We start from the raw sequence: 19,262 nt of genomic DNA on the forward strand, positions 1-19,262 counted from the left end.
TTGTTTTCCTTTCTGTTGGCCAGAAGCTTGGAAGTACACTCTGTTGGTTTATGTGGTGCTGCTTATGTGCAACAACTTACAGGACACCTCGTGGCATGTGACGAGGTACTTTGTTTTCCTTTCTGTTGACCAGAAGCTTGGAAGTACACTCTGTTGGTTTATGTGGTGCTGCTTATGTGCAACAACTTACAGGACACCTCGTGGCATGTGACGAGGTACTTTGTTTTCCTTTCTGTTGGCCAGAAGCTTGGAAGTACACTCTGTTGGTTTATGTGGTGCTGCTTATGTGCAACAACTTACAGGACACCTTGTTTACTTTTCTGATGCCCCGCAACTTAGGAGGTAGCTGCTCATACAGTGGTGGATTTGTGCAGCACCAGGCAATCATTTGGAGTGGTTGTTGCTTGTTGTCAGTGTGCGAATTAGGCTTTAGGTTGTCGGTTGTGGGTGGCAGCTAAGATGCACTTGCTGTACCTTTGTCATGCATAAAATGAAACCTGACGACGAACGCTGGTGCAAGCAGTGAGGAGTGGCACGTCACATATCCTGTTTCACCCACATGAAATGCAATGGGAAAATTTGATTACAACCCAAGAGGTTGTAAACAGCCTCTGCAAACAGCAGTTACCTGTGCATGAAATGACAAGACTGGAAGAATTATTTTACAAGAACTGCGAGATGGTAGTGATATCCAGAAATGCATTGTTGAGTTGTCTATCATTTGTAATTATTTCAGTCATCTGAAAAAAATATACTACCATCAGTTGCACATTGTAAGTGAGGTAATCACTTGTACTCACTTGCTCATGTTTTGTTGGTCTTCTCGACTACAGAGGGTGGATTGTTGAAGTAAAAGACCATGTCCGGCTCAAATAATTTCTTTTAAATGCGTATTTACAGGGTTAATGGCGAGGAGTAATATGAATCGTCAATGCCTCATTTCCAAATGTCGAAACGCTGTGGGTTTCCCTGCTACCAGCCTTAGCTTTTGTAAAAATACTAGCTTCCCGAGGCCCTGGGATATGAGGTCGAACACCCGAAAGGTAACGGCATGCTCTCATGAAACAGAATTTACAGACATGTTCACTGCCATGGGGATGGGCAGTGTCACTTTGTCATGTTTGTGGTGCAATGTCTGGTACATCTATGTTGTTTTCACATTTATCATGAAGAAATTACTGTACACCGTACTCAGTGACTGCGAATAACTGCTAACAGAGCCAGAAATGTTTGTTTCGAAATACGTGGCTGCGTGCCTTTGAGTGCTCAAGTGGGCTTGAATATGGGCTTGAAAGATGGGGCCATGGTTTTAAAGGTTTACTCCTGCGACTAGCGTTCGTGTGCATGTTTGTGGCTGTGTGACTACTTGGAGTGGCTTCCAGATTTTGTCCAGCTGATTATGCAGGAAATAAATAAATGAAACAAAACACATTCTTTCTTCTGCTTCAATTTTTCACGTAGCACATATTATTCCTGCTGACTAATGCTCACGGTGTACCGATGTCAAACGGTTTGCAATTGGCGGTGGCAGCCCTGAGTGTCGGAGTGTTTCTGCTGGTTCTGGAATTGTGTTAGCAAATCCTGGCCACAGCCACAAAATCGTACATTTTTGCGAAATTTTGGAGCGCTTTAGCGATGGTGGGGTGTCACGTCGCCGCCAAATGAAAATTGGTGAATTGGACGGGCAGGACCATCACTGGTGAACCCACGTGTTGGGCTTGGGAACAAGTAAGAGCACGGTGAGGCCAACATCAAATTTACAGCCATGAATACCAGCCAGCTATTTTTTAATGTAGAGCCAGCCATGCTCCCACAACATTGATGTAAGTGACAAAGAAAGGAGGCTGTTGCAGCCAATTGGAATGTTGATGAAGAGTTAGCAGCTACACTCAGCCAACGCGAATTCTGTTGCCTGGTTTGGAAGCCAATTGAAATTCTGCTGACAGGCCCAGTTGCGGTGTTCTGGATACGGTGATTTTTTCGGCAATAGACCCAAGAAGTATGCGAGTGACCACACATTAAAAAATGGAAAGGGGTGGCTTAACCACCAATCTGAGAACGGCTCGATATATTGGCGTTTGGCAAAGTTAGCTGATGCAATGTACTTTACGATGTCAGTGACCACATTACTGGCCAAATGTTCAGTGACCAATTGTTTTTAAACTTGACGACCAGCGCTACCTGTGCAGGTGTTTAGACAGCGTTACGTTTTTCATCCGTCCAAGTGCTGACACGCCTTTATGCTGTAAACAGGCAACTCGATGATGATGTTACGTTTTCTTGGCGCAAGGGCATCAAGGCCAAAGAGTGCCAGTACTATGGTGAGGATTATTCAAGTGGGAATATAAAGTACAGAATATATAATAAAGTAAACAGGCAACTCAGCCAGTGAAGTACGACTGCTATCCTAAGGTATGAAACCTGCGCCACGTAGCATAGCGAGACACGCCCGAAAGCCCGCTGTTCATCAAAGATATTGGAATAGGAAGGCGTGGCGATTGAGCACAAGATTCATGGGTCTGCAGCGTGAGCTTCCCCTATACGCTTTCCTAGTTGCGGGTCACCGAAACTTCTCGGGGCCTGCCTAACTCAGCGCGATCGAAATGGGATTTCACTTCGCGCCGTAGTGCCGTGTGCTGTCCTAACGGTATAGCGAGCCTGCGCTATGTAAGCACGCTACACGTGCGCGTTGTGCTGCCCAGTTTTCGGCTAAAGAAGAGTTTAAATATCAGTGCCTGCCCTCAAAACTGCAGCGCTGACAAAATTAACGGCGTTTCTGGGCGGTTCAGAGTTCGACAGTACCGTACACGCTATAATATATTAAGTCGGTCCGAGTTCTCCAGTGAATGCGTTGGCTTTTGCTTAGAATCAAATGAAACGTAGACAAGGGGACGCCAATATGCCTGCATGATTGGTGATTGCGGTTCAGCGCACTCAACCAAAGAGCTCATGCGAAGAAACGAACTGTAGCAAATGCGTATGCGTCACGCCGAAGCCGAAACTAGTTTATTCAGAACTACTTTGGCGCAGTAACACAAAGCAGTTCCCCCCCCCGTAGCTTTGTCTCCATTGCCACAGAAAGTTGTCCCGAGTATAGAGCTTCAGACCACTCGGCCACGACGACCGCTGCGGAAGTGGGATATATAAGCTATATAATGTACAACCAGTTTACACTTTTATTTAGTTTTAGCATTTCAAGTACTTTAGGTGACTGTCTGTTGTATAGCGCCCGTGCAGTAAGCGTCCCTCAAACTTGCACAACATCTCACGTCTAGCAATGGACCTTTTTCCAGTACCGGTCCTCCTGGCGGCTGCCACGGCGAACTTAAAATGGAAGTAAGGCATGCCCCCAAAAACGCCGGGCCTTCAGAGAATTCCTGCGCAAAATATCCAGGTCCTGCAGTCCCTCCCACCCTCCCGCACCCGCCTGTCACCCGTACTTTTCACACGAATGTCACGGTAGCAGGTCCACATTGCCGTGACTAATCTGCAGTGGTCAAAGCCCCCCTTCGTCTTTATTTATTTTATTTTATTTTTTCATTTTTGTTACTCCCTCACTGGCAGCCAGTGATCACAGCTTGGTCAGCCTCAAACGTCTTTGCCCGTTTTCTTGGAAAGGCTTACTTGTGTGCACGTAGGAACCCACCACGAGCTGTCAAAAGAGAGAAAAAAAGGTGCCGCGAGCTGAGGGGGGTGCCCTTTTGTTTATTTTGCCGGGGGCGCCTGCCAAGAATGGTGGACCGGCAGCCCGCGCATGCGCAGATCGCTACTGGAAAAAGGTCCATTGCATTTCTTTGACGGAAAAGCGTTCACAGATGTGTGGTCGTGCAGCTGACCACTGTTCTTGTTCACCCAGCGCAAAAAAGTGCTCCCTGCTCCCTAGTTTTGCGGTGTACGGTGAAAGTTTCAGTTGATTTTATTTCCTTAGTACCTACATTGACTTTGCTGACTCTTCTGCCACCTTCAAGTGGCCTTAGATTTTCCTACTAGCGTAAAGTCAGCGAAGCGTCGCATGTGCACTTGTGCAGCGCTCGTGTGGAGTGACGTGGATTTGAAGCTTGATAGTGTACAAAGCAACAAAGTAAAGAAAGGCACATTCTTGCATTCGCAAACGTGTTGTGACTTAGTTTCAACTGAGCGAGCAAATTGCGACGACCCATCGGCGGCAGGCGGAATAAAAGCTGGGCCGACTAACTCAGTCATAAGGTCGGCGAGCCGTGCAGTAGTGCAGCCAATTGCCAGCTCATCTCCTCCTGACGTCATGCGAAAACACCAGAGAAAATGGGCGAGGGTGCAGAGAGGAGGACAGCATCTTCAAATTGATTTTTCTACTAAATAAATTCGCGTAAACGCGCTCAGAGTGGTCGAAATATGGCCTATGAACTCCGGACTACAATTTGCGCTAGTAATCCCGCAATGTTTACAAATCACTTCAGTGTCCCTTTAAATGGGTGTTGTTAAATGTGGAATGGATGTGAAATTAGTGTGGAATGAAAGGTTTTCAAAGCACCGGCAATTTCCGCATGAATATATGCACAACCATTTATCACAACACTGTAGCACATGCAGCAGTGTGCCGGTATTGCAAGGTTCCATGGCGCTTTTAAAATACAGGGACCAAACAATTAGGGATACAATCACGCCACACCATGCATGAAGACCTGCAAACCACTACATGAGCACGGCCTCCTTGGACTAGCAGAATTGAGACTGCCTATTTAAACAACTCTGCTTAGCCATGCCGATAACTAAATTACGACTGTGTAGACGTTCTACTAATTTTTGTTACAATTTTGCGCCACATTGGTGACCAAAAAGTGAATATAGGCCATTCTTTTTCAAATAAATTACTTGAGAATAAATACTGTCTTCTCAGTTGCTTCCTTTTTGTGTATCATCGTCTCTGGGCTGACTGTCAATGATAAATATTCACCAAGTCAACTAACTCGCAGTCCCCCTGAAATGCCCCATACATCAAAAGACATGCAACTTGGTCTCTGTCATCTAACACATGAATCTTGACATTTGTATCGCTGAATAGTTTTGGAAGTACCTCTACCCAGCCCTGCCTATAACCACAATGTCTCATTATGGTGTGCAGTCTCTTAAAGATCTGTGAAGTTTCTCAGTAAAGACCTTCCGAGGAATACAGCAAACGAAACGTCTGTTGTCCCTGTTCTATCTCACTGTATCAACGGTATGTTCTCGCTCAAAGGTTGCCCTATGGAAGAGCACACTTCATGGCTATAATCAATCTATGCAATCTGCCTGCCAACTGTTTTGTGACTACAATACTCCACTGAAACTCGCCAGATCTGCTTTTTGGGCAACACTTTTCGAACAATACAAAGAGGACATTCTGCTTGCATGCACATTTTGCACTTGAGAAGAGACCAGTGCTTGGCAAAGCTTTCCCGACACACACAATAAACGTATGGCCATTTGTCAGTACACAACCTTGCGCGATCATCAAACAGCCTCATAAAAAAAAACACCTCTGAGGGTTGCTAACACTACGCCTTGTTGCCGGAGTGCAACCTAGCATGTCGAACCAAATTGCTCTTTGTAGTAAAGCTCTTCTGACAGGAGCTACACAGGTGGGGCCTTTCACCAGAGTGCAATTTTTCATGGGTAACAAGATGGCTTCTTTTATAAAAGCTCCTCTGACAGGTGCCACAGACAAAGGGTTTCTCGCCGGAATGCAACCTTTCATGAACAACGAGGTGGCTCCTTTCAGAGAAGCTCTTCTGACAGGTACCACACACATGGGGCCTTGCGCCAGAATGCCGTCTTTCATGAACAACCAGGTGGCATCTTCTAGTAAAGCTCTTCTGGCAAATGCTACAGGCAAAAGGCCTCTCTTGGGAGTGCAATCTTTCATGATAAATCAGGCTGGTTTTTTGAGTGAAGCTCTTGCGACAGATGCTGCACACGTACGGCCTCTCACCTGAGTGCAATCTTTCATGTGTAATGAGGTCGCCCTTTTTAATATAGCTCTTCTGACAGACACTACACACATAGGGCCTCTCGCCAGAGTGCAATCCCATGTGCCACTCGAGACTGCGTTTCCCACAGAAGACTTTTTCGCAGATAGTGCAGATGTGGGGCACCTTATTGGTACGCACTTTCCCACGAGTGGATGAACGGTTGCGATGCTGACAGGACAGGCAGGGATGCTGCTTCCCCACAGACTGGATTTTCTCGCTGTAGCCCAAATTCCTGAGTAGGTAGAAAAGACAGGATAAAAACAGGCATGAAAATAATGCAAGAAGCAAGCTAAACACCTACTACTGGCCCTCGCAAGCTAGTTATTTGGCCAATATACATACACTGGTCATGCAAACATAGCCACAGTGCACACCAAAAAAAATCCAGGGTGTCAGGAAAACTGAGTTTTCAAGGGGTTCAGTGAGCATTTCATTCCCAGGTTTTCCAACTGAAAAACAATGAATCGGGGTACTTAAGTCTGCTGTGGGGACCCTTAATTCCCTAAGCATCATCCACACATGTTTGGTGAGCTGCAGGCTGCCATTCTGGCAGCTGGCATGTTCCCTGAGTCATGGTCCCTTCATGACCCGCATGCAGCACGCCAGGCCAGTCTGGTGCGCGTGTGATTGACGGCATGGGGAAAGGAGCACCAGCGTGTCACCTTCCATTGCACCACACTCTCCCTGACCACCCAGAAAGACCTCTCTCCCATGCCGGTAAGCTCGATGCGCAATCATTCCACCGGCACTTTGCTCAGAGATTCCGTCTTGACCAATCGTCAGAAACCCCCTATCCCGGCGGCTGTGCTGACAAATATCGGAGTCTGGGCCCTGTGGCTTGAGCAAGCGAAAGGACCACTAGTCCCTGCAAGCGACAGCCGTGTTGTCTGGTATCTACCCTGTATTCACAAGGCTGTAAAGCCTTACTTGGATAGCCAGAGTCTGTACCACACGTGAGTACTTGAACCCATGCATCAGTCTTCATATTCCACCAGGGCTAGTGTACGCTTAGCAGTACTTTCTCTAAAGAAGCTAGCCGGGGTTTTCTTTATTCTCTATGTTAGCACACATAGATACTTCTCAGAACTCTTCACTTACATGTTGTATTTGCATTTGTTCGTTTTCGTTGTTTTATTTTCTGGCATGAATTGTTTATATTAGCTTTACTGTTGCATCGTTGCTCCAGTAGTACTAACATGCCATCCCTTTTAGGCTTTGCACGGCAAGAACTATTCTACAACTTTTACATTTACAACACATAGTTTTCTGGATTTTCTGAAGTGGGCATATTAGCCCATCAAAACTCTCGATTCCTCGTCAATCCCCCAAGCGGGTATGTGGCCTGAAGAAAGGAATGACAACTTTTGTTCAGCACTGGTAACATGTAGAGACAGTTCGTACAGCATCAGGGTCTACGACTGAGGAGACTAGAGTTCAAATCCCACCAGATCCCGTGGGTGTTTTTAATTACTCTGTAGAGTGGCGGCCATTTTAATAACCAAGCAACAGCCGTTTTAGGTACTTCAAAAGCACTTCAATATGTCGGACATGCATCACAATACACAACAACGTCCTTAATTTTTACAAAATAAGTGCAAACAGTGAATAAGCCACCATAAACCACACCTGAGAATGCCGACGAGGTACTTTTTTTAAACAGTCAGAGCTCCTTCATTATATTGCCGCAAACCATGCATAGGGTTTGTTTATTTGTGTTTTCCTTTTGCCGCCCGGCTGCGCCAGTCTTTGTTATCGGTGTTGTCTGTGTGCCAAGGGAGGCGTGTGTTCCGTTCGTTCTGTGCCGCATGTGTGATCTCTTCTGATAAGGAGAGCATTCCGAACTAACGTGAACAGGCTAGAATAATCTTCGTTGATCTCAAGTTTTCTGGATACAATTCGACTATTCAAGAAACCCTCACACTGAGTGATAAATTCCCACAGAACAGATGCCGTGGCATTCGACTGTCGACGCTCGCCTAGGCACGTCACTTTCATGACTCCTGTTTTGCTGCCTGTGTATTTTTTAAGTTGTTCGGGGAGCACAAGTTCACTCCAATAAACATTTCTTTGAAGACTACTGCGTCGTCTTTGGCTATCCTAAACAGCGCTTAACCAAACAATGACGAGAAGGGACACAAGACGGCGCTGACTCTCAACTAAAACTTTAATCGGAAGAAAACACACACATATATACGGCCATACACCACACGTGTCTGTAAACGTCATCACTGCGCAGCAGTGCGCAAACAATCTTATCACGGCCTACTTCCCCCAAACAAAATACAACCTAAGGCATCGTCTTCGACATGAAGGCAAATTCTTTATCATACAGTGTCAGATTGTTTGACACCAGATTGTTTGACGCCAGATTTGACGTCAGATTGTGTCAATGTCATACAGTGTCAGATTGTTTGACGCACTGCTGCGCAGTGATGACGTTTACAGACACGTGTGGTGTATGACCGTATATATGTGTGTGTTTTCTTCCGATTAAAGTTTTAGTTGAGAGTCAGCGCCGTCTTGTGTCCCTTCTTCTCGTCGTTTTGTTAAGCACTGTTTAGGATGGACGGATACCAACTAGCCCAGCTGTCGATTCTGTTGAATCGTCTTTGGCTTTGTGACACCTGGTAGAGGTGCAGGGTACGCACCGTTTATGCTCCCTACGACCTCTGGAAGCCGCCAGGCAGTATAACTAGAGCCAGCCGACTGCAAGGCCTCCCGCCTGAGTTCGGTCTTCTGCCCGAAGGACCCAAGAGAACGATCACTGCAACCAACACCATGGTGCGAGAAGCAACGCCACCAATCGTGCTGCAGCAGCCCCGGGAACTGCCATCGTACCGGGGAGCCCCCGCTGAAGACCCCGAAGAATGGTTGGAGAAGCTGGAGCGCGTCCACATCTTCAACAGGTGGGACGATGAATAAACTTTCTGGCAGGTCTTCTACTTAGAAGATGAAGCTCGAACTCTGTTTGAGAACCACGAGAGCACTTTGACTGACTGGACTCAATTCAAATGCGAGTTCCTGAAGACCTTAACTACAGTGGTGAGAAAAGAGCGAGCTGTGCTTTTACTTGAAACTCGAACAGAGCACCCCAACGAAAGAGTCGTCTTCTTCTTTGATGGGGTTTTTTGGGGCAAGGGCATCTAAGGACAAGAGCGCCATTGCTATGATGAGGTAAAAATGTGCTGATGAAATGAGTGCAAATAGTGCATAAAATTACTTCGGTGTAAAGGGCCGGATCCAAAAGATGAGTGAGCGTGATGAGGCATGGAATGAGCTAACGGGGTATAGGGCCATGGTAAATAGAACCCTACGGATGAACAAGGTAATGAAGTGGACGAGAGTGCTACTTTCTACAACAAACCTGCTTTAAAAAACTGATATCATCAAGGTATTCTAAAACTCTGCTGAACTCGAACACAGGACAGTCTGATAAAAACATTGCAATGTGCCGTGGCATATTCTTACTGTACATTTCCGGGAAATAGCGTCTCCTTTCTGGTTCCATGGCCGAGCACTCAATCAAAACATGGAGGACTGAAAGACCCTCGCCACATCTGGCACAGTTTGGCGGCTGGTCACCAGTCAGGAGGTAGGAATGCGTGCCATGTGTGTGTCCTATTCGTAGTCTGCATCGCCAGACCTCAAAGGCCCTGATTGGCCTCAAAGGCAGCTGATCGGCCAATTATAGGTTGTACCAAGTGAAGCTTGTTGTTTACTTCTCCGTCCCATTCTTTCTGCCAGAGCTAAAGGAGTATGTGTTTTTTACTGCTGGTTTCATATCCAGGTAAGGTGCTTGCGTGATGTCAATACTGGTTCTTTCAGCTGCTCTGGCGGCAGCCTGGTCAGCTTCCTCGTTGCCAGCTATGCCACAATGGCCAGGAACCCAGCACACTATAATTTCTAAATTTAGCTGGTGTGCTTTGTACAGAGCTTTAAGGAGGGCAGTAAATGTGGGATTCTTGGTGCCCTTTCCTGTGGACAGGGCCGTGACAACGCTGAGTGAGTCTGCGAAGATAACAGACTTTTGTGTTTTGCTTGTGATAATGTGGTCCACAGCCAGATATACTCCATGTGCTTCTGCTGTAAATATGGTTGTGTTTTTATGCATTGTTTTTGCTATTGAGAGATGCTGTCCAACAACTGCACAGGCCACAGCCGATTTGGTTTTTGATGCATCAGTGAAAAACTGAGCAGCCTTGTACTTGTCTTGGAGGTACCGTATATACTTGTGTAAGGGCCGCACTTTTTTTTTCGAAATTTTTGCTAGGTGCGGCCCTTACACGAATCAGGCCGATGACAGCTCACCCAAAGTCTGCACTGCTTCCTCAACAGTAGCGGAGTACAAGAGAGTCACAAATGACATGCCACGAATGTTTTTATTACAATTCCATCTCGCTATCGCTCTCCTCGTTCTCGGAAGAGCTCACCTCGGCGTCGGCGTCCTCCCAGAGACGGTCATCTTCAGTACCGTTCATGCAGTTCGAAATTCCAGTCACCTTGAAGCTTTTCGCGACTACTTCAAACGACACGGCACTCCACGCGCTCAAAATCCACTCACACACTTGTTGGAGTGATGCCCGCTTCAGCCGTCCTGTAGGGGTCTTCTCATGATGGCCTCCAGCCATCCATTCCGAGTAGCATCGGCGAAATTCCGCTTTGAACGGACGGTTGACGCAGACGTCGAGCGGCTGCAGCACACTCGTCAGTCCTCCAGGAATAATGGCCAAGTGTGTACGAGTCGTGGCGAGTCGGTTCTTGACGCGGTCCGTCAAGTGGCCCCGGAAACTATCCAGAACAAGGAGGGCTTTCCGTTGTAACAGGCCTCCTGGTCTGTTTGCCCAGACGGTCTTGATCCAGTCGGCGACGAGTTCCTCGCACATCCAACCCTTTTCCTGGGCCCGTACAATGATTCCCTGAGGAAACTTCTCTTTTGGACGAGTCTTTCTCTTGAATACGACGTACGGCGGAAGTTTTCTTCCGTCTGCCGTGATGCCCAGCATCACAGTGCACCTTTGACCTTCTGCGCCGGTCGTGCACACAGACACACTTTTCGCCCCTTTCAAATCCACTGTGGTGCTTTCTGGTGCGTCGAACCACACAGGAGTCTGGTCCGCATTCCCAATTTGAGAGAGGTCGTACTGACGCTCCCTCCTCAGACCATTCACAAAGCGATGGAACTTGATCACATGGCTTTCGTACTCGCTTGGAAGCTTTTGACAAAGCGTACTACGGCGGCGGATGGAGAGCTGGTTACGGTTCATAAACCGCGTAACCCACCCCTGACTTGCTTTGAATTGTGCCTGGGGTATTTCCATGTGGCGAGCGATGTTGAGGGCTTTCACGCGTATCATGTCAATTGATACGGCGTAGCCGTCCCTTCGAGTGTCGACGACATATTTGAGAAGTTCGCCTTCGAGTTCTGGGTATTTGCACTTCTTGCCGCGAAACGCCTTTCGGCTCCTGTTGGTAGCGGCGAGTGCATCTTTCTGTTTTATCCAGTAACGCACGCGCTTCTCATCCACGTCAAACTTGCGTCCAGCTTCCCGCTTGCCGTGCTCCTCCGCATATTCAATCACTTGCAGTTTAAATGCTGCGGTGAACGATCTCAAACGCCGACCCATCGTCCCTCACCTGCGCTGGCTCAAACAGGGCTCACTACTACAGACGACACCAATCAGAAGAAACAATACAACACCATCGGCCACACTGAGGAATAATGGCGCCGGTGGAAGCGGGAAAAGCTGTCAGCGCCATCTAGCTGCAATTGAACTAACTACATCTTTGTGGAGGGACTTTTTGAATTTTTTTTTCGAAATTTCCCCCCCCAAAGTAGGGGTGCGGCCCTTACACGAGGGCGGCCCTTACACGAGTATATACGGTATGCGAAGTGCTGTTTGATTTCTAATAGTGAGCCTTTCCTGTCTACCTGTCTAAATGACATGTCGCATGATATGATGCCTGTATCCCAGGGTGCCACGCTTTCATCTGGGGTCATTTTGAGGGTGTCATCAAACGAGATGGATAGTTTTGTAGAGATGGAATTGATCAGCAGTGGAAACGATTGAGCTAAGGAAGGTCGATTTGAAAGGAGCAGCATTCTTGAGTTATCTCTAATCAGGGAGTCACACGGGTGCTCGGGCTGTGACGTAACCTTCAGGGCATAGGTAATACCAATAAAAGTTCGGTGGTACTCCAAAGACCAACAGTCTGATTCAGCATAGAGGCTCAGTACTGGACTAGTGCGGAAGGCCCCTGTGGCCAACCTGATGCCGAGATTGTGGATAGGATCAAGAATTTTCAGTGCAGTGCTAGAGGCTGACCCATAAACTACACATCCATAATCTAGGCGGGACAAAACAAGACTTTTGTACAGGTGTAGTAAACACTTCTTGTCAGTGCCCCATTTCATGTGTGCTAGTATCTTAAGCACATTCATTGCCTTCAAACACTTCAGTTTCAGATGCTTCACGTGGGGGGTGAACGAGAGTCTCGAGTCGAAACTCAATCCGAGAAACTTATGTTCTGTTTTAACAGGAAGCAGCGGTCCATTTAAGTAGATTTCTGGTGCAGGGGCAATTCCGCTTTTTTTCAAGAACAGTACACAGGCACTTTTTGAAGGGTTAAACTTGAAGCCATTCTCATCTGCCCATTTGGAGAGCTTATTCACTGACAGCTCAATGTAGCGTTCACAAAAGGAGATTGCAGGACCCGAAAGAGTCGTGATCTTCATTGAAGAAATGAAGCGACTATTTCGCTGTGCGGACCCGGAAATGACGGAAGAAAAAAAACTGAGATTTCTGATGCGAGGAGTAAAGCAAGAACTCTTCGCTTGCCTTGTGCGCAACCCCCCAAAACGGTGGCCGATTTCGCGTCTAAAGCTACCGCAATAGAGAAGACGCTTGAAATTCGAACGAGGCAGTACGACCGCCCTGACAACGTGCTGTTCTCGAAGACCATCGGTGCCGCAACTGTAAGCTCTGATACACTGCGCGAGAGAACCCGAGCAGTGGTCACGGAGGAGCTTCAGCAGCTTTTTCCAACGACGCCGCAACCTCAAGTGGCTTCCCTGACTGACGTCACCCGAAAAGAGTTTCAACAGGCGCTGGGGACTTCTACGCCATCCGAAGCACCCCAAGAGCCACAAGCGATGACCTAATCCGCAGCTCTTCGTCAACCCCGCCCTGCTCCAACCCGTCGTCAAGAGGCCCCACCATACTGTTGTCCACTGACGCCCGCCCGACCCCCTGTAGACCAATACCAGACACCATAGAAGCCTAATGTGTGGCGAACGCCTGATAATGGGCCGCTGTGCTACCACTCCGGAGAGCCCGACCACATCTACCATCGCTGATGCTACAAGAGGCTCAGTTTGCGAGGTTCTTCGTCGATGCCCCATGCCCCTGACTCGGCCAGCGCCCTACTGAGATCGAAGAATACCTCTCCAACACCAGCCGAGGGCCGGCCTGCTAGAACCCATTGGCGGTGAGATCTTTGAGTGGCGCCCCTGGCTCTGACGTCGGCTTAGGGATTTGCGCCGCTGTTGTCTGCTACACTCCGCTTGTGAGCGGCAACAGTTCCTGGGCTAGAAATTGCCCGCTTCGTTGCTGTAGTGCGTTAAAAAGAGCATTTCTAGCGACTCAGTTATTTTTCCAGCTTCCGACGCATCTGAATAATTTGAAGCTGTATCCCCCACAAGTTTGCAATACACGAAGAGACAGAGAACAACTTTCTTCAGAGTATCGGTCAGAAGATCGTGTGTAACTCGTCCTTTCTTGCTTATTCGCGAGGATCAGCGATAAGAGCTTCTCGATAAGTATTCAAATCCGTAGGCTTCCCTGCAGTATTTTTGAGATGCTCCTATGAAGACTCAACAGTCTAATACTACGTACCAAGCAGCGGCCTCTACACGCTCATCGCACAGCAGGAAATAAAGCGGCTTTCTTCTGTTTCTTTCGTTGTCTTGTATCGGATTAATGTTTCTTGCTTTTTTTTTTGCCCAACGCATTATTTTTCTGCGCCGTCACCAACTTCTTATTAGGAGGTTTCGGGATGTTTGGGAGCCTCACAAAGGTCATGTGGATATTTCCTTCATTTTGTATGGCATACATTCCCTTCTTCACAAATTGGCTTCAATTACGGCTGCATGCAAGAAGGTGCATATCCGCAGTGTGCTTTGTTTATTCACATGCAAATACAATGAGAAGGTTTGTGCTACGCCACCGCGATCGCGCCCTAAACAATGTGGTCCACAGTACTCGAAGGTGGCTTTTGTGCTCCGAATTTCTATCGTAATTATATCATTATCATAACGAACTGACTCTCAACTCGAACAATGATGACATCATTACGGTGTTGAAGGCATGATATACTCGCTAACTAATGTAATAAATAGTATACCTGCATATATTACAAGAACGAAACCGAAGAATTCCAAGTAGCTCTTTATTGCTTTTCAACCCTTCCAGGCGCGAAAAACAAATCCTATTCTACCCGGGATGGCGTTCTATGATTTGAAGAAAATTACTTTTACTCCCTTATCCTGGACTGAGGACCCAGCCCACAAACCAGATCGATTAAATTGTTCAACAAAGTTTTCCCCTCCTCCCCTTACTCCTCCTCCTTCTCTTGAGTGCAGTTTTGCATATCCGAATATCGGGAAGATATGGCTGTGCAAAATGGTCCGAAATATCCCTCCAGGTCTTACCAAACATATATGTGTTACTATAAATTTAACAAAGACGTGACTCGTTTTGCTCAATAAACCTCCATACTGGTAGATGCCTGGTAGAGAATCAGCATGCACATATACACACTGGGTTATTTGGAACTCAACCTACAGTTTTTGCAGTCTATAGTGCATGTCGGCAAACTTTCATGCCTTGACAACGTAAAGTGATGTGACAAAACGCGTTGGAGCGTTCGGCAAGGTTGCAAAAACTGTTTTACCTGACATGATTACCGGGAATCGTGATGCTTTCTGCCAAAGCCAACAGCCCTGAAGGCCCAGAATTTGCTTTGGTCTTCCATTTTCGCTGTTGTCGGTTATTAGCAGCTGACTGTTCCTTTTGTTCAAATGCTTACATGAGAAGCTGACGCCTAGCTCTTCGCGCTCCGCACAGGACCGGCTTCGCAAGGAATGGGCTGGCGCCAGCTATGTTTCTCCCGTAGTGGTATCCAAAACTATACTTTAATTGACACCATCAGCTAATGTATGCGATTTTAAGCCTATTATTATGATAAAAAGTTACCCACACCCAATTCTGTTGCGGACAAGCATCAGACGTTGACCGAGCGCAAAGAAACAGCAGGGAGAGCGATCCTCAGTGAAGCAGACAACAAATGCGAGAATCCCTAAGCTGACGTCACGGAGGCGCGCTTCGCAGCGCCGCCTGTGTTCGCGCTCACCGCCAATACCAGTCACCGAACCCCCGCAGCACTGCTGGCTTCTCATGTGGAAGGTCCCACAGCCCACGCAGAAGCAACTTCTACAGAAGCAACTTCTACAAGAAGCAACTTCTGGAGGAATGTTGCACGACCGCGGAAAAATGAAAACCCTCCAACAATGCAGCGACTCGCTGAATACCATGATTCACGACATGCCCTCAGCCCGACGACCCGATCTAACCCTGACATGAGTCCCGAATACGACGACAGCCAGACGGCACGACGCATACCCAGCATGCCCGAACCTTCCGCCGAGAATACGACGAAGACGACGACACATAGTGCCCGACTGTCAACACGCACAAGCTGAGATACAATGCCCCGACACACCCGAAACTCCAGGAAAACGGCATCAGACGTTCAGCTGTCCATTGACAACTTTGATGTAGTCGCCCTCACAGACACGGAAGCCGACTACTCAGTAATGAGCAGACAAATTGCGTCCAAGCTGAAAAAAGTTACGACCAGAGGGGACGGTCCACACATACACACAGCAGGAGGTCACCTTGTAATGCCAAGTGGAACGTCCAAATCGCGCGTCACCATAGACGACACAACGTACCCATCGGCGTTCGTCATTTTGCATCACTGCTCCCGCGACGTAATTCTTGGAATGGACTTTTTGACGGGCAACAATGCAATAATTGATCTACAGGCCAAGACCATCACTTTTTCCTCCAATCACTTCATGACGCCAGAACCAAACCCCAAACAGCGTGCTGCGGTAAGGATGGCCGACGATCACGTCACCCTGAACCCCCGTGCAAGCTTGACGATCACCGTCTACAGTGAGGATGCTGCTCCTGACATCGAAGCTATCATAGAGAGTGACCATAATTTGCTTGTTGACCGTGGTGTCTCTGTCGCAAGAAGCACTGTGCGCTTTGAGCAATGCAAATCCCACGTTTTGGTCACTAATTTCACTAAGGAGTACCATTATCTAAACAAGGGCACTGCAATTGCATTCCTCGAGGAAACACAAGAAACAAGTCACGTGATTGCGATCACCAACTTTGAACACGCACACACAGATGCTTTCAAGCTGCCGCATCCTTTCAACGTGAGCCCGGCACTGCCGCAAGAAAACTGGGACAAATTATTGGATTTGCTGCGTCGCTACAGCAAGTGTTTTTTGTCGAACTCAAAATTACATCAGACATCCCTAGCGAAGCATGGAATTATAACCAAAGATGGAGCCCGACCTACCCGACAGTCACTGTACCGCGTGTCTTCACACGAGCGGGAAGCCATGCGGACACAAGTCGAAGAAATGCTCAACAACAACATTATACAGCCATCGACAAGCCCCTGGGCTGCTCCAGCTGTACTCGTGAAGAAAAACCTCTGTCGCATGCCCCCGCGCGAGGGACACGAGTAAATGCAGAGCATTGGGGGTGGTCACAAGGCGTAGGTTGTGGTAGTTGGCGGTGGTAGTTGTAGTTGTTGTCGTAGGGGTTGGGTGGTTGGGTTGTGAGACGAGAGAGACGACAGACGTAAGTACGTAACGTGTTATTTATTGCCATCGTTTGCACCCCACCCTCTCTGCGAGGCAATCGGTTGGATCTGTATTATTATTCTTTTCTTTCTTTTCTTTTCTTTCTTATTGGCGGTGAGATGTTTGAGTGGCGCCCCCTGGCTCTGACGTCAGCTTAGGGACTCGCTCCGCTGTCGTCTGCTACACTCCGCTTGTGAGGGGCAGCAGCGCCTGTGCTAGGAATCGCCCGCTTTGGTACTAAGCGTATTTCTAGTAATTCAGGTATTTTTACTAGCTTCTGACAGATCTGAATAATTTCAAGCTGTATCCACCACAAGTTTGGAACACACGAGGAGAGAGAGAGAGAACAACTTTCGTAAGAGCATTGGTCAGAAGATCGTGTGTAACTTCTCCTTTCTAGCTTATACGCGAGGTTCAGCGCTCAGAGCTCCTCACAAGTATTCAAAACGCGTAGGCTTTCATGCAGTATTTTTGGGATACTCTCATGAAGACTGAACAGTCTAATGCTACGTGTCAAGCAGAGGGCCGGTACACGCGCATTGCAAGCAGGAAATAAAGCGGCTATCTTCTTTTTCTTTCGTTGTTGACTTGTATCAGGTTGTTTTTACTGTGTCCAACGCATCAATTTTTCTGCACCGTCACAAACGTCTTATCAGTAGGTTTGGGGGTGTTTGGCAGGCTTACAAAGATCGTGTGGATATTTTCTTCGGGCTGTACGGCATACATTCCCTGCTTTACAAATTAGTTTTCGTTATGGCTGCGTGCACGAAGGTGCTGTCTGCAGCGTGCGTTAACTATTCACATGCAAATACAATGACAAGGTGTGTGCTACTCCGCCGTGATCGCGCTCCAGGCAACGTACGTTGTGCAGAGTACTGGAAGGCGGCTTTTGTGCTCCGAATTTCTACCGTAACCATCGTTATCATAACAATTATGACATTATTACGGCGTTGAAGGTGCGATATACTAGCTAACGAACGCAATAAAAAGTATACGTGCCTGTATTACAAGAATCGAAACCGATTATTATTTCCAAACAGCTCTGTATTGGTTGCCACCCCTTGCAGGCGTAAAAGGACAAATCCTAGTCTACTCGGGATCACATTCTGTGAATCGAAGAAAATTACTCTTACTCTCTTGCCCTGGACTGAGGACCCGGCCCATTAATCAGTTCGATTTTACTGATAAATTTTTTTCCTCCTCCCGCTCCTCCTCTTCAGCGCAGTTTTCCTATGACGCATATCTGAAGATAAGGGAGATAAGGCTGAGGGAAATGTACCGAATTTCCCTCCAGGTCTGAACAAACATAGTGTTAGTCTGTCTTTCCCGTAGACCTTACTCGTTTTGCTCAATAAACCCCAATACTGGTTAGAAGCCTGGTATAAAAGCAGCACGCACCTATACACGCAGTTGGTTATTTGGAACTCAACCTACAGTTTTTGCGGCCGATACTGCATGTGGCATACTTTCAAGCTATTACGACGTACAGTACTTTCAATCGTTCAGCGAGGTTGCAAAAACTGTTTTTCCTTACATATGATTACCGGGAATCGTAACGCTTTCTGCCAAATCTGACAGCCCCGAAGGCCTGGAATTTGTTTTGGTCTTGCATTTTCGCTGCTGTCGGTTATTAGCAGCTGGCGGCTCCCTTTGTTGTTAAGATTTCTGAACACTGAAGCTGACGCTTACTCCGACTATTCGCGCTCCGCACAGGGCCGGCTTCGCAAAAACTGGGGTGGCGCCGGCAATATTTCTTCCGGAGCGGTATCTAAAACTATATTTTAAATAACGCCTTCAGCTGCTGTATGCGATTTAAAGTGTTTTATTATGATAAAAAGCTACGCACACGCAAAAGCTGACACGAACAAGCATCAGACGTCAACCGAGAGCAAAGAAACAGCAGGGGGAGTGAGCCCGAGTGAAGCAGACGACAAACGCGAGAGTCCCTAAGCCGACGTCACGCAGGCGCGCTTCGCAGCGCCGCCCGTGGTCGCGCTCACCGCCAATTATCCCTCTCGGGAGGGCAGTCCGGGAGGCGTGTTGTTTCTGCGCGTTGACGGTGGGGAATGCCTCTGGATTTAGTCGGGTCACTCTCCGTGGGCACTCAGGGGAGGAATGCCTTGGACGTCGCAGCTGTGCCCGAAGCCCCGGTCTAGGAACTCGTGCTTAAACCGAGCGTCGGGCTGCGCAAACTCACGCTGACGTGCCTGCGCAGCCCGCTGTCGTTCGCGGACAGCCTCCGGGGCGGCCTCCCGACGACGACGCTCGGCGGCCACCTCTCGTTCTCATAACGCGGGGTCCGCCGCTCGCCGCTGACGTTTCGAAGCCGTGTC

General features: G+C 47.9%; 1 protein-coding gene across 1 annotated transcript in view; it reads right to left on the reverse strand.

Moving 5' to 3' along the window:
• LOC144158175 (uncharacterized) overlaps nucleotides 1-19,262 on the reverse strand; it is a 67,775-nt gene that overhangs the window by 26,943 nt on the left and 21,570 nt on the right. Inside the window, exon 3 of the mRNA XM_077688855.1 lies at nucleotides 6,126-6,219. Within this exon, the coding sequence (XP_077544981.1) occupies nucleotides 6,126-6,219 (94 nt within the window). The remainder of the gene's footprint in view (nucleotides 1-6,125; nucleotides 6,220-19,262) is intronic.

Source organism: Haemaphysalis longicornis, unplaced genomic scaffold (genome assembly GCF_048455015.1).
Source record: "Haemaphysalis longicornis isolate Haplotype H1 unplaced genomic scaffold, Haemaphysalis longicornis Haplotype H1 scaffold_10, whole genome shotgun sequence".
NCBI lineage: Eukaryota > Metazoa > Arthropoda > Arachnida > Ixodida > Ixodidae > Haemaphysalis > Haemaphysalis longicornis.